At 49.1% G+C, this 13,650-nt stretch overlaps 1 protein-coding gene across 1 annotated transcript in view; it reads left to right on the top strand.

Moving 5' to 3' along the window:
- Positions 1-13,650, top strand: part of IGF2BP3 (insulin like growth factor 2 mRNA binding protein 3) — a 174,767-nt gene that overhangs the window by 141,581 nt on the left and 19,536 nt on the right. The window contains exon 11 of the mRNA XM_030550773.1: positions 7,583-7,702. Within this exon, the coding sequence (XP_030406633.1) occupies positions 7,583-7,702 (120 nt within the window). The remainder of the gene's footprint in view (positions 1-7,582; positions 7,703-13,650) is intronic.

The raw sequence follows: 13,650 nt of genomic DNA, 5'->3' as shown, positions 1-13,650 counted from the left end.
TTTGAGTGCTTGGTCATGTTGATTCCATTCTAAGTATGCGCATGCCCACACGTGTGGTCGTCAGAGATTTTTGCCTTGGTTGGCTGTGGTGCCCCCTTGAGTGCCATGCTTATGCATCAATATATCAGGCACCGCTGGCCCTACCCCCTCTCAGTTCCTTCGTAGCACCCATGGTGGTTAGTCGAAGCACCTTTCTTTGCATAGCAAGGGCTACTGGTTTCGTCTCTTCTGACTTTGAGCCTTAGGGCCTTGTAAATAGTTGTTTACAGTAGTTAGTGTCAAGTAATTAAGTGTAGTTAGAAGTTAGAGTCCCAGTGGGGACTTCGCCTCAGGTACGGCATGCCCTGATCTCTGAGGTTTAAGCCCTGTGCAGACTGTAACAGGCCTATGCCTGTAAGTGACCCCCCAGCAGCTGCCTCAAGTGCTTGGGGGCATCATATGTGAAGACAACTGTCGTATCTGCAAAAAAAATTTTGTCCTGGAACTCAGAAAGAGCCAAATATTCGTTTGAGGACTCTCCTTATGGAGGCTGCCTTCTGTCCGGCTTCTGAGTCGTCCCGCCAAGATTTGACTCCTACTGCCTCGGTCCCCTCCACCAAGCTCCTCCTGGCACTGCTCCCCATCACCAGTTCCCAGAAAGAAAACAAAAAAGCATGGCTCCCTGGCACTGGACAAGAAAGGCCATGGGCCATCGAGCAAATGACCCAGTTCAGGCTTCCCAGGTGCTCCAGAGCCACGCGGACCCCTAGCCCCTTAAAGGATCCACCACTGACTCCTGGGAGTGGCAGGGGACCCAAATTTGTGGCGACATTGACGCCTTCCCAAGTTTCCCTATTGCTGAGAGAGCAGAGGCCTCCACCTGTGCCGCTGGCACTACGCATGCTGCAGGAGGTGGCAAAGGCTCTCTATGAGGGCAAGCCAGCTACTAAGACTCCCCAGGGGCAGTGGAGCGCTGCTGATCCCCCGAGCCAAAGCCGCGCTGTCCATCTCCACATCACAGATCTCCAACGTCGCAGCCCAGGCCCTCTTGGGTTCACTCTCACCGGCACCATGTTCAGAGTCCCTGCCATCTCGACACGGATCACTAGGGGGAGGCACTGGTCTCTGTACCACCAGCACCATTCACCCTCTGGCCTGTCATCCTCTTGGCGCAGATCTCTGTCACCTGCCCTGTAGGGGTGCTTCCCATTGCAGTACTGGTCCCCTCCAGGCCCGGCACTGATCCCCCTCCAAGCACTGGTCTCCATCAGTGACAGTTAGCAGGAGGACATAGGCGGCAGTGGCCCCAACATGGTCACCAACAGAGGATTCCTCCAGCATGGCAGGGCAATTTAGCCCCTTGCCGATACTCCATCGCCACGATTGGGCACCTGAGGCTGTCAGCATCCATGCTGCTGCCTTGGCAGCATGGCCAGTGCTGGTGGTGATGATGCCACCTTCACGCCGCTCATTTGCCGGCGCCTCGGGCTTGGTGCATGAAGCATGCTCAGAGGTTGGAATAGAGGAGCCCACTCCAAAATCCCCACTCCCCCACGGGGGTTGATGCCCTGGGTCCTCTCCCCACCAACCCCACCGTACAGTTGTCCTCATCCCCAGACAAGGCAGTTCTGGGATCGTCGAGAGTCAGCCTGCCAGACGATTTTAAGGAACACCAGGCCTTGCTTCAACAAGTGGCTGAGAACTTGGGCCTTGAGATGGAGGAGCTGGCTGAGCAGGTGGACATCTTGTTCAGTGTGTTCTCTAGCCCTACCCCGCCCGTATTGCAGTACCATTGCATGACAGGGTCCTGAAAATTATTAAGGCCCTCTGGCAAACCCCGTCGTCCATCCCTTCCACCTCCAAAAGGGCCGAAAAGAAGTACTTCGTCCTGGCCAAGGGGTTGGAGTACCTTTATATCCACCCACATCGAGGCTCACTGGTCATCTCTGTGGCCAACAAGGACAAGCAGTGCAGGCCAGTTCAACTCCCAAATATAAAAAGGCCAAAAGACTGTACCTTTCAGGATAAAAATTTATTTAACAGCCAGCCTACAATTCTGGGGGTGAACCACCAGGCACTTTTGGTCAGCTATAACTTTAACTTTTGAAATCCCACCGTAAGTTCAAGGAGTCCCTCCGTCGAGGTTTAGCTCTTGGCTTCAGACCACTGGCTTATCTAGGGTGACCAGATTACCCAGGTCAAATATTGGGATGCGGGGGACCGGGGAGAGGGCAGAGGGGAAAAAAAAGGCAGTAGAGTGTTTAAAAAAAAAAAAAAATCCCCCACCCCCAATTCCTCCTCCCTCCGCAAGCGCTGGAGGGAGGCCTGGGAGACTCAGGGGAGCGCGGGGCCGGGGTGAGTGTGAGTCCGGCCTGACCCCAAGCAGGCAGGACTCGGGCATAGTACCTGGAGGGAGAGTAGGGGGTGGCCTGCGGGACTAGGCTACGGCTGTTCTCCCCTCCTGGGCAGCGGGACTCGGGAGCAGCTGCTGCTGCAGCTCCCACTGCCATGGGGGAACGAAGTGACCGCTGGCCAAGCTCGGCGTCTGCGGCTCTGGCACCCACGAACTCACCGAGCCCGGGCCTGCTGCGGGGACCCAGCGTGCATGCTGCGCACGGCCAGCCCCTGGCCAGTCGCGTCTGGGCTGGCTGTCCAGCTGGTGCAATCCTGCGAGCGGCCCCGGAGTGGGAGCAGCAGGCCCCAGCCCCCTCATCCCGCTCGGGTCTCGCAGGGGAACGAACGGGGCTGGACTGCCGATGCCTCTGCCGCGGGATTGCATCAGCTGGGCAGCCAGCCCAGACGCGACTGGCTAGGGCTGGGCGCAACATGCGCGCTGCTGGGTCCCCACAGTGGGTTCGGGCCCAGGCTCCAAAACCGCAGCCGCCGAGCGCCACGTGCTTGGCCACTTCCTCCTCCCGCGGCAATGGGAGGTGCAGCAGCGGCTGCTCCCGAGTCCCACTGCCCAGGTGGGGAGAACAGTTGCCGCCTGGCCCCGCGGGCCTCCCCCCATCTCTCCCGAGTCCTGCCTGCTCAGGGCCAGGCCGGACTCACACTCACCCTGACCCCGCGCTTCCCTGCGTCTCTTGGGCATGGCATGCTTGGCAAGAGGCAGGGATTTGGGGAGGGAGCTTTGGGGGCGGGGATTTGGGGAGGGATCCAATGGGGGAAGCAGGGGGCAGGGGAGGGCGCAAGTCCTTCCGGGCTCCGGAGCCTTTTCTTGTTTGTCCAGTGTCCCGACCTAACATTGGTCGGGATGTGGGACAAACAAGCAAATATCAGGACAGTCCCGATAAAATCGGGACGTCTGGTCACCCTAGGCCTATCCCAAGAGACGCAGACCTCCATTCAGGACCTCCCATTTGATGGGAATGGACTTTGCAGAGCAGATGGATGCAAGGCTGCATGGATTAAAAGGACACTTGGGCCACCCTTTGTTTTCTGGGTATGCATATGCTGCAGTCTGCAAGGATGCAGTTCTAGCTGCCCCATCACCAAGGCCTTGGCAGCCTCGTCAAGGGTCTTCAAGGAGAAGGGATAGAGACACAAGCTTTAGTCGCTACCACCCTTCCTCCTCCCGCTCACCCATGCAGCCCACCTTGGCAAAGCATCCTGGGGGCCAGAAGTGATCATTTTGAAGGTGTGCTTGAGAGCAACACTCCCAGTCAACTCACAGGATCCACCTTATTCTTTCCTCGACCATCCTCGTCCCTACCATTTGTCCTGGTCACAGGTCACCTCGGAGTGCTCGGTGCTGGACATAGTATCTCATGGCTATATCCTGCAATCAGCTGCCCCTCCAACCCATTTCCTTTCCCCCCTCAGCCCTCCATCCCTCTTCAGGAACCCTTCTCACAAGCAACTCCTTGTTCAAGGTCGAGGTCGAGGATCTCCTGCATCTAGGGGCTATGGAGGAAGTTCCTTGGGAGATGAAAGGAAAGGGGTTCTATTCCCACTACTTCCTAATCCTGAAAGCAAAAGGAGGCTCAACAAGTCTCTAAGGAAATTGAAGTTTCACATGGTTTCCATGGCTTCCATCATCCCCTTCCTGGATCCAGGAGTCTGGTATGCGACCGTCGACTTGAAGGACGCTTGTTTCTATATCTCTATATTCCAAGGTCACAGGCATTTCCTCCATTTAATAGTGGGCGGACACCTTTTTCAATTCATAGCATTGCCCTGTGGCATCTCATGGGCCCCAAGGGTGTTCACAAAATGTATGGTGCCAGTGGCTGCTTATGTGAGACGTCGAAGGGTCCAGGTCTTCCTGTATCTCGATGACTGGCTCATCAAAGGCAAGTCTCGGGAACAAGTGCAGAGGAGCCTTGATCTGGTGTGTTCCACCTTCTGCAACCTGGGCCTGTTAATAAATGAGAAAAAATCCACCTTAAGGTTGGTGCAATGAATAGAGTTCATTGGGGCAATTCTCGACCCCACATGAGCCAGAGTCTTTCTTCTGGAAGCACGTTTTCAGACCATGGCTCTCACCTGTCTGCATTTTTTGGGCCACATGCACGCACATGGTCAGTCATGCCCAGCTACATCTTCGACCTCTGCAAGTGTGGCTGACTTTGGTCTACATCCCGAACAGGCATGACCTAGACCAGATAGTCAGGGTGCCAGAGTATATCTAGGAGTCCCTGAATTGGTTGGTGGACCCTGGGTCGGCGTTTGAGGGAGTTCCTTTCTCAGCCCCATCCCCGTCGCTGACCCTGGTCTCCAATGTTTCAGAGCTGTGCAGGGGAGCCCACCTGGGTGAACTAAGCAACCAGGGCCATTAGCTGCAGGACAATCTGGCCCTCCATATCAACGACAGGGAGCTCAGAGCGGTTTGCCTGGCCTGCCAGGCTTTCTTGCCCCACCTGAAGGGCAAGGTGGTGCAGATCCTGACAGACACCACAGCCACAATGAATTACATCAATAGGCCAGGTAGAGCTAGGTTGTCAGCCCTTTGCCAAGAAACTCTCAGGCTTTGGGATTTTTGTGTGCTGCATGCCATTCGTCTGGTAGCCACACACCTGCCGGGAACCAAGAACGTATTAGTAGATCACCTCAGCAGGACCTTCTCATCTCGCCACGAGTGGTCGCTCCATCTGGAGGTGGTCAGCATAATCTTCCAGAGGTGGGGGACACCCCAGCTGAACCTGTTTGCATCCTAGCAGAACAGGAAATGCCATGTGTTCTGTTCGTTCCGGGGGATGGACAGGCATCCCCTATCAGACGTCTTTCTACTCCTGTGGTTGTGGGGGGGTTCAGAGGTACGCCTTCCCACCAGTGCCGTTAATTCACAGGGTCCTTGTGAAGATCAAGCAGGACAGGGTGAAGATTATCCTAACAGTTCCCATGTGACCTCACCAGCAGTGATTCGGCACATTGCTGAACCATTCTGGAGCTGCTCTGCAGCAGCTTCTCCTCTGGCTGGACCTGCTGCCCCAGAACCATGACAGCCTTCTGCACCCAAACTTGGAGGCGTTGCACTTGACAGCACGGCTACTGCATGGCTGAACGTGGACGAACGGGAATGCTCAGCCCGTATTCAGCAGGTCTCGCTGGGTAGCAGGAAACCCTACACGAGAATGACTTACCTGGCCAAATGGAAAAGATTCATGTGCTGGGCCTCAGAACGGAGTATCCGAGCGGAGCAGGGCTCACAGAAGGAGATCCTGGGTTACCTGCTACACCTCAAACTCCAAGGTTTGTCCCTGTCATCGATTAAGGTCCACCTGGCTGCTATCTTGGCTTTCCACCATCCGTTCCAAGGCAGTTTGATCTTCACTCATGATGTGACAGCCCGGTTTTTGATAGGTCTGAAGTGTTTTTACCCACATGTCTGGGATTCCTTCCCTCCCTGGGACCTGAATCTCATGCTGTCAAGGCTCATAAAGCTGCCAGCTTCCTGTTCTCTCCTGCTTCTCTTCTGGTTGCGGTAATGTCGGCCCACAGAGTGTCCGAGATAAGGGCACTCACTTGGGAGCTGCCCTATATGGTTGTCTTCTTTAAGGATAAAGTCCAGTTGTAACCACACCCACCGTTTCTGCCCAAGGTCATTTTGTAGTTTCATACTGGCTAGGACATATACTTACCCATCTTCTTTCCAAAGCCTCAAACGTCAGATGAGGAGCACAGGCTACACACCCTGGATGTCAGAAGGGCACTTGCCTTCTATTTAGATAGAACAAAGCTGTCTGTAAGTCATCTGAGTTCATTGCGGTGGCAGACAGAATGAAAGGTCACCCAGTGTCAGCCAGGAGGATTTAATCTTGGATTACAGCCTGCATCCATTACTGTTATGAGCTGGCGAAGGTGCCTCCGCCGGCGATTGTGACGGCACACTCGACTAGGGCACAAGCATTGTCCGCGGCCTTCCTGCACAGGTACCAATCCAAGAGATCTGTAGGGCTGCCACCTGGTCCTCTGTCCACACATTCATCTCTCATTATGTGCTTACCCAGCAAGCTCAAGACAACGCTGACTTTGGCAGAACAGTTCTGCAAGACCATGAACTCTGAGCCTACCTCCATTGACACTGCTTGTGAGTCACCTAGAATGGAATTGTAAGCATGAGTAAGCACTTGAAGAAGAAAAAACGGTTACCTTTTGTAACTGTTGTGTTTTGAGATGTGTTGCTGATGTCTGATATCCTGTAGTGAGATGGGATGGTCCTTACGATTTCAGAGGGCTTGGCTACACTGGCACTTTACAGCGCTGCAACTTTCACACTCAGGGGTGTGAAAAAACACCCCCCTGAGCGCTGCAAGATACAGCGCTGTAAAGCCTCAGTGTAATCAGTGCCGCAGCGCTGGGAGCACGGCTCCCAGCGCTGCAAGCTACACCCGTAAGGGATGTGGTTTACGTGCAGCGCTGGGAGAGCTCTCTCCCAGCGCTGGCGCTCCGACCACACTCACACTTCAAAGCGCTGCTGCTGCAGCGTCCGAAATTTCAAGTGTAGCCATACCCAGAAACTCTTAACCTTGCATTTAATTTAGAAACTCTTAATCTTGCATTTAATTTACTGTTTTGGGACTGCTGCCAAGACTCCAACTGTTACATAATCTTACAGATGAGGTCTCATTAGTACTTTTAAAGTTGGTTATTTGTCATTCCAGATCACTCCTACACAAAGGAAGCTGTAAAATGTATGTAACTCTAAGGCTTGTTATGCAATTTGTGTGTCAAGGTCAGTGTAATTTACCTTCAAAATTAAACAAAAAGGAAATCCAGTTCACTTATTTAACCTTCAGTCCATTTAGTTTTGCACACTTGCAAGAGTCTGATCTGCCCAGTCATAAACTGGAAAAACACCAACGTAGAACTGATAGCCAACAATGAAACATCCCTTTAAAAAAAAATTCTCTCAGTTATGGTCTTAAAATAGAAATGTTAAAATCACAACTTTTTTTTTTTTAAGACTGAAAGAATCATCTTGGGCTTGAATTGTTCTTTCATATACAGTTGGATTTCATGATCATCATTAAACATTTAAATTTAACAGGGCATCAAAGATTTCTCTCATTTCCATGCATGTGTGCTCCTTACCTCTTTCCTGTCATCTGATTCATAATGTTCAAAAACATTCATGTCATATTATTTCTTTCCTCCTCCACAGCAACAGCCCGAGTCTGAAACTGTTCATCTGTTCATCCCAGCCTTGGCGGTAGGAGCCATCATTGGCAAGCAGGGACAGCACATCAAACAACTTTCTCGTTTTGCAGGCGCATCTATTAAGGTACTATTAACTTGACAAGATTTCTGTCTATTCCATGTGATACTTCCAGCAAGTTTTCACAAGTAATATTCCAGTGAATCTGTCTTCTCTCTCCCCGCACTCCTCACATTGATTATGTGATAAACAGTATATTTGTTTATAAATTAAGTTTTAAATACCCAGAGAAAGAACATAATTAGAATCATGTATTCAGACCTCTCTTGAGGTGTGAAATATAAGCTGTAAAGAAAGCTGCCGTGGTGGTCTCAACTTAGATAAAGCCTTTAGCCAAGTGTTAATGATGTGTTCAGGGCTTCCTTGCCACATTGTTAAGGCAAAAAACAGTACCTATAAATTTTCTCTTTTAATAACAAATAAGTAAGGAAAACCTTTAACTCCTGTGCTTTGTCTCCGGGTGCCCAAAAAGGATCAGTCTGAGATATTAAGCTCTGGCGGCTCCACTCTGAAGTACTGATTGTTGGAAAATCCGTGCTGTGTATGCTAGGCTCCTGTGGCTGAGCCCATTATTGATCACCGGGTTTAGCTGACATGATGGCTAAAAGAACCAGAAACTGCTGGATCCTTGTCTGCACTCAGGGGATAGCCCCAGTTCAACAATCTGTGAATCTAGCTGCACAAATGCTGACCCTCAATGTAGACAAGGGCAGGTGCATGTACCAGAGGAACTATTCTGGGGATAAAGCTTGACTTAGTTCAGTCAAGACAATCCTGGCTCACCTGTGCACACCTGTAGGGTTGGCATCAATGCAGCTCTGTCAGTTAATGTGCTGGTGCTATTTGGCCTCCCACCAGTTCTGACACAGAGGCTGTCAGGGCTGATTTCCCACTCTGGCTTCGAGTGCAGAAGGTAGGGGCCCACAAGGATTCTAAAAATTAATACTGGCCATGCTAGGCTTGTATTAAACTCCCAAGATTACAGCTTCTCTCTGACCTTGGATGGGTAGATGCTGCCACCACCCAAATTCAGAAAAACCCTTTGAAATCAGAAAGGCGCACTTGGGAATTCCTTCCTGTGGGGAATTCCTCCCTCTCCCCTCCCCTCCCCCCCAAAGACCTGAGATAGAAAAACAAAAGGGGTTGATATGGGACATTGAGTGAGTTTGTCTATTAAGCCAGTTGGTTTGATTCAATGCATTATAAAATGTATCCAGAAGGAGGGTGATCTGGGCTCTATGGTGTAATGTACTTTTGTAGACCAATATTAGAAGTGAAGCTGATCACAAATAGCAAGGAGTCTCTAGTTTTTCTCACACAGCAAATTAAAATGCTCTAATAAGGAATGATATTTCTCATGTTGACCATGGTGGTTTTGTTTCCTTGTGTAAAAATATTGCGTCTCCAATCTCTGTTGACAAGCACAGATGCCAATGAGTACTTTACAGACCTCCACTCTAACTTCATCCTTTATTGTAAGAAGTTTCTTGTCCAAAGGTAATTCTGACAACCCTGCTTTCTCTCTCTGGACCCAGAGGGCCCTGAATGCAGAAGACCTAGTGCAAAGTTTGAGGTAACTCTGTAGGAGTTATGGAACTCCTGCTTGAGTACAGCTCTACAGGGACTCATGTAGGCCCCATTTCACAGTGCATGGAGGGATGAGCTGGTGCTGTTTTCCTCATCCCATTTCTGTATGTGTCACCGCGTTAGTGGCGGCTACTACAGCCACAGAGTTGCAGCTTTGATGGAAGGATCCCTGCAGTTCTCCACTGTATATAGCCAATATTCTTGGCTTGTGTAGAGATGAGGTTTTGACCAAACTTTTGGTAGTATATCTGTTTTAAAGTGCAGATTGGTTGCAGCTGGATTCCTGCTCTTCACGTGCCACAAATTCTCATTCTGTCACATAAATCAACCAAATGTTATTCTCTTGTTCTCAATTTACTTGTTACCACTTCCCCAGCAACTAGGGGTTTGGGATCAGGCAGCTGTGGAATCTGTGGGGTTGTGTGCATGCAGTCATTGGGTCGAGACACATCCAGAGGTAGGGGCCTGTCTTGTTCTACAGTGCTCTTTAAACAGGCATCAGATTTTGGAAGAGCAGGGACTGAGCATCCCTGAGCTGGGGAGCAGGAGTCAGGTAAGAGTGAGGAGGTCACTAAATTTTCAGAAGCAAGAGAGGCTTGCACCAGAAGATGAAAATTTTGCATATTTTTAAAAATGATCCAGAAATCATGCTGCATATAAATCTTGGTTATGACATGCTACATGGAGCCCAGATTTTCTTTATTTGGTAAAAATAAACACACACCATAACAATGGGCTAAATTTATTGCCCCACTTAAAACTTCTGAATAATAACATCCTGTATTTTAACGTGTGCGTCCCTTAAAAATCTTTGTTCTAATATTTGAGCAAAGTAATAATGTTCTGAATTATGAAACAACCTGTTCAATCTTACCGAAGAGTTTAAGGAACACTTGAGTAATTTTTAGACAGACAAACTAGAAATCTGATTTTTTTTTTTTTGTATGCAGGAATTAGGACAGGGGTCGGCAACCTTTCAGAAGTGCTGTACCGAGTCTTCATTTATTCACTTTAATTTAAGGTTTCGCGTGCCGGTAATACATTTTAATGTTTTTTAGAAGGTCTCTCTCTATAAGTCTATATATTATATAACTAAACTAGTGTTGTATTGTAAAATAAACAAGGTTTTCAAAATGTTTAAGAAGCTTCATTTAAAATGAAATTAAAATGTTGATCTTACACTGCCGGTCTGCTCAGCTCGCTGCTGGTCTGGAGTTCTGTTCACCTAGGCTGGCAGAGGGCTGAGCAAGGCCTGCGGCCGGGACCCCAGCTGGCAAGGGACTGTCAGCCAGAACCCAAGACCAGCAGCAGGCTGTGCGGGGCCGGGACCCAGAGGGCTGAAGTCAGGGCTGGGGGCAGGGTATGTGAGGGAGTGTAGGTGTCAGGGCAGAGGGGGGGCTGGGTATGGGTGGGGGTGCTGGTGTCAGGGCTAGTGTTGTGTGGGGGGGAATGATGAGGGGGGTGAGGGGGAGAGGGCTGGGTGACTGCCCCCCTAAGAACTCCCAACCCCGCTCCTTCTTGTCCCCTGACTACTCCGTCCTGGGACCCCTGCCTCCAGCTACCCCCCAGGACCCCACCCCCTATCTAATCCTCCCTGGTCCTTGTCCTCGAACTGGACCCTATCCCCTACCAGTCCCCTGACTGCCCGACCCTTATCCACACCTCCATCCCCAGCCAGACCCCTGGGACTCCCATGCCCTATCCAACCACTCCCTGCCCTGACAAGACCCTCAGAACTCATAGATTCATAGATTCTAGGGTCAGAAGGGACCAATGTGATCATCTAGTCCGATCCCCTGCACAAAGCAGGCCACAGAACCCTACCCATCCACTTCTATAACAAACCCCTAACCTATGCCTGAGTTATTGAAGTCTTCAAATTGTGGTTTGAAGACCTCAAGCTGCAGAGAATCCACCAGCAAGTGACCCATGTCCCACGCTGCAGGGGAAGGCGAAAAACCTCCAGGGCCTCTACCAATCTGCCCTGGAGGAACATTCCTTCCCTACCCCAAATATGGCGATCAGCTAAACCCTGAGCATGTGGGCAAGACTCACCAGCCAGCACTCAGAAAAGAATTCTCTGCAGTAACTCAGATCCCATCCCATCCAACATCCCATCACCAACCACTGGGCATACTTATCTGGTGATAATCAAAGATCAATTGCCAAAATTAGGCTCTCCCATCATACCATCCCTTCCATAAACTTATCAAGCTTAATCTTAAAGCCAAATATGTCTTTTGCCCCCACTACTTCCGGTGGAAGGCTGTTCCAGAACTTCACTCCTCTAATGGTTAGAAACCTTCATCTAATTTCAAATCTAAACTTCCTAGTGTCCAGTTTATACCCATTTGTTCTTGTATCTACATTGGTACTAAGTTTAAATAATTCCTCTCCCTCCCTAATATTAATCCCTCTGATATATTTATAAAGAGCAAGCATATCCCCCTCAGCCTTCTTTTGGCTAGACTAAACAAGCCAAGCTCTTTGAGTCTCCTTTCATATGACAGGTTTTCCATTCCTCGGATCATCCTAGTAGCCCGTCTCTGAACCTGTTCCAGTTTGAATTCATCCTTCTTAAACATGGGAGACCAGAACTGCACACAGTATTCCAGGTGGGGTCTCACCAGTGCCTTATATAACGGTACTAACATCTCCTTATCTTTGCTGGAAATACCTCGCCTGATGCATCCTAAAACCGCATTAGCTTTTTTAACGGCCATATCACATTGGCGGCTCATAGTCATCCTGTGATCTACCAATACCCCAAGGTCCTTCTCCTCCTCTGTTGCTTCCAACTGATGCATCCTCAATCTATATCTAAAGTTCTTATCATTAATCCCTAAGTGCATGACCGTTCACTTTTCACTATTAAATTTCATCCTATTACTATTACTCCAGTTTACAAGGTCATCCAGATCTTCCTGTATGATATCCTGGTCCTTCTCTGTGTTAGCAATACCCCCCAGCTTTGTGTCATCCGTGAACTTTATTAGCACATTTCTGCTTTTTGTGCCAAGGTCAGTAATAAAAAGGTTAAATAAGATTGGTCCCAGAACCGATCCTTGAGGAACTCCACTAGTAACCTCCTTCCAGCCTGACAGTTCACCCTTCAGTACGACCCGTTGCTGTCTCCCCTTTAACCAATTCCTTATCCACCTTTCAATTCTCATATTGATCCCCATCTTTTCCAATTTGACTAATAATTCCGCATGTGGAACCGTGTCAGATGCCTTACTGAAATCAAGGTAAATTAGGTCTACCGCATTTCCTTTGTCTAAATAGTCTGTCAGCTTCTCAAAGAAGGAGATCAGGTTGGTTTGGCACGATCTACCTTTAGTAAAACCATGTTGTACTTTGTCCCAATTACCATTGACCTCAATGTCCTTAACTACTTTCTCCTTCAAAATTTTTTCCAAGACCTTACATACTACAGATGTCAAACTAACAGGCCTATAGTTACTCAGATCACTCTTTCTCCCTTTCTTAAAGATAGGAACTACGTTAGCAATTCTCCAGTCGTACGGTACAACCCCTGAGTTTACTGATTCATTAAAAATTCTCGCTAACGGGCTTGCAATTTCATGCGCCAGTTCCTTTAATATTCTCGGATGAAGATTGTCCAGGCCCTCCGATTTTGTCCCATTAAGCTGTTCAAGTATGGCTTCTACCTCAGACATGGTAATATCCACCTCCATATCCTCATTCCCGTTTGTCATCCTTCCATTACCCCTAAGCTCCCCATTAGCCTTATTAAAGACTGAGGCAAAGTACTTATTTAGATATTGGGCCATGCCTAGGTTATCCTTAACCTCCTTTCCATCCTCAGTGTGTAGCGGTCCCACTTCTTCTTTCTTCGTATTCTTCTTATTTATATGGCTATAGAACCTTTTACTATTGGTTTTAATTCCCTTTGCAAGGTTCAGCTCTACTTGGCTTTTAGCCTCTGTCACTTTATCCCTACATGTTCTGACCTCACTAAGATAGCTTTCCTTGCTAATCCCACCCTTCTTCCACTCCTTGTAGGCTTTCTGCTTTTTCTTAATCACCTCTCTGAGATGCTTGCTCATCCAGCTTGGTCTACAACTCCTGCCGATGTTTTTTTTCCCCTTTCTTGGGATGCAGGCTTCCTATAGTTTCTGCAGCTGTGACTTAAAGTAATTCCAGGCCTCTTCTGCATTTAGATCCACAAGTTCTTCAGTCCAATCCACTTCCCTAACTAATTTCCTTAATTCTTTAAAATTAGCCCTTTTAAAATAAAAAACCCTAGTCCCAGAGCTATTTTTGTTTATCCTTCCATCTAGTTTGAACTGAATTAGCTCATGATCACTCGAACCAAGGTTGTCCCCTACAACCATTTCTTCTATGAGGTCCTCACTGCTCACCAAAACCATATCTAAAATGGCATCCCTTCTTGTCAGTTCTTC

This window comes from Gopherus evgoodei, chromosome 2 (assembly GCF_007399415.2).
Source record: "Gopherus evgoodei ecotype Sinaloan lineage chromosome 2, rGopEvg1_v1.p, whole genome shotgun sequence".
NCBI classification, from domain to species: Eukaryota; Metazoa; Chordata; order Testudines; family Testudinidae; genus Gopherus; species Gopherus evgoodei.
This window is presented reverse-complemented; position numbering and strand designations above follow the sequence as displayed.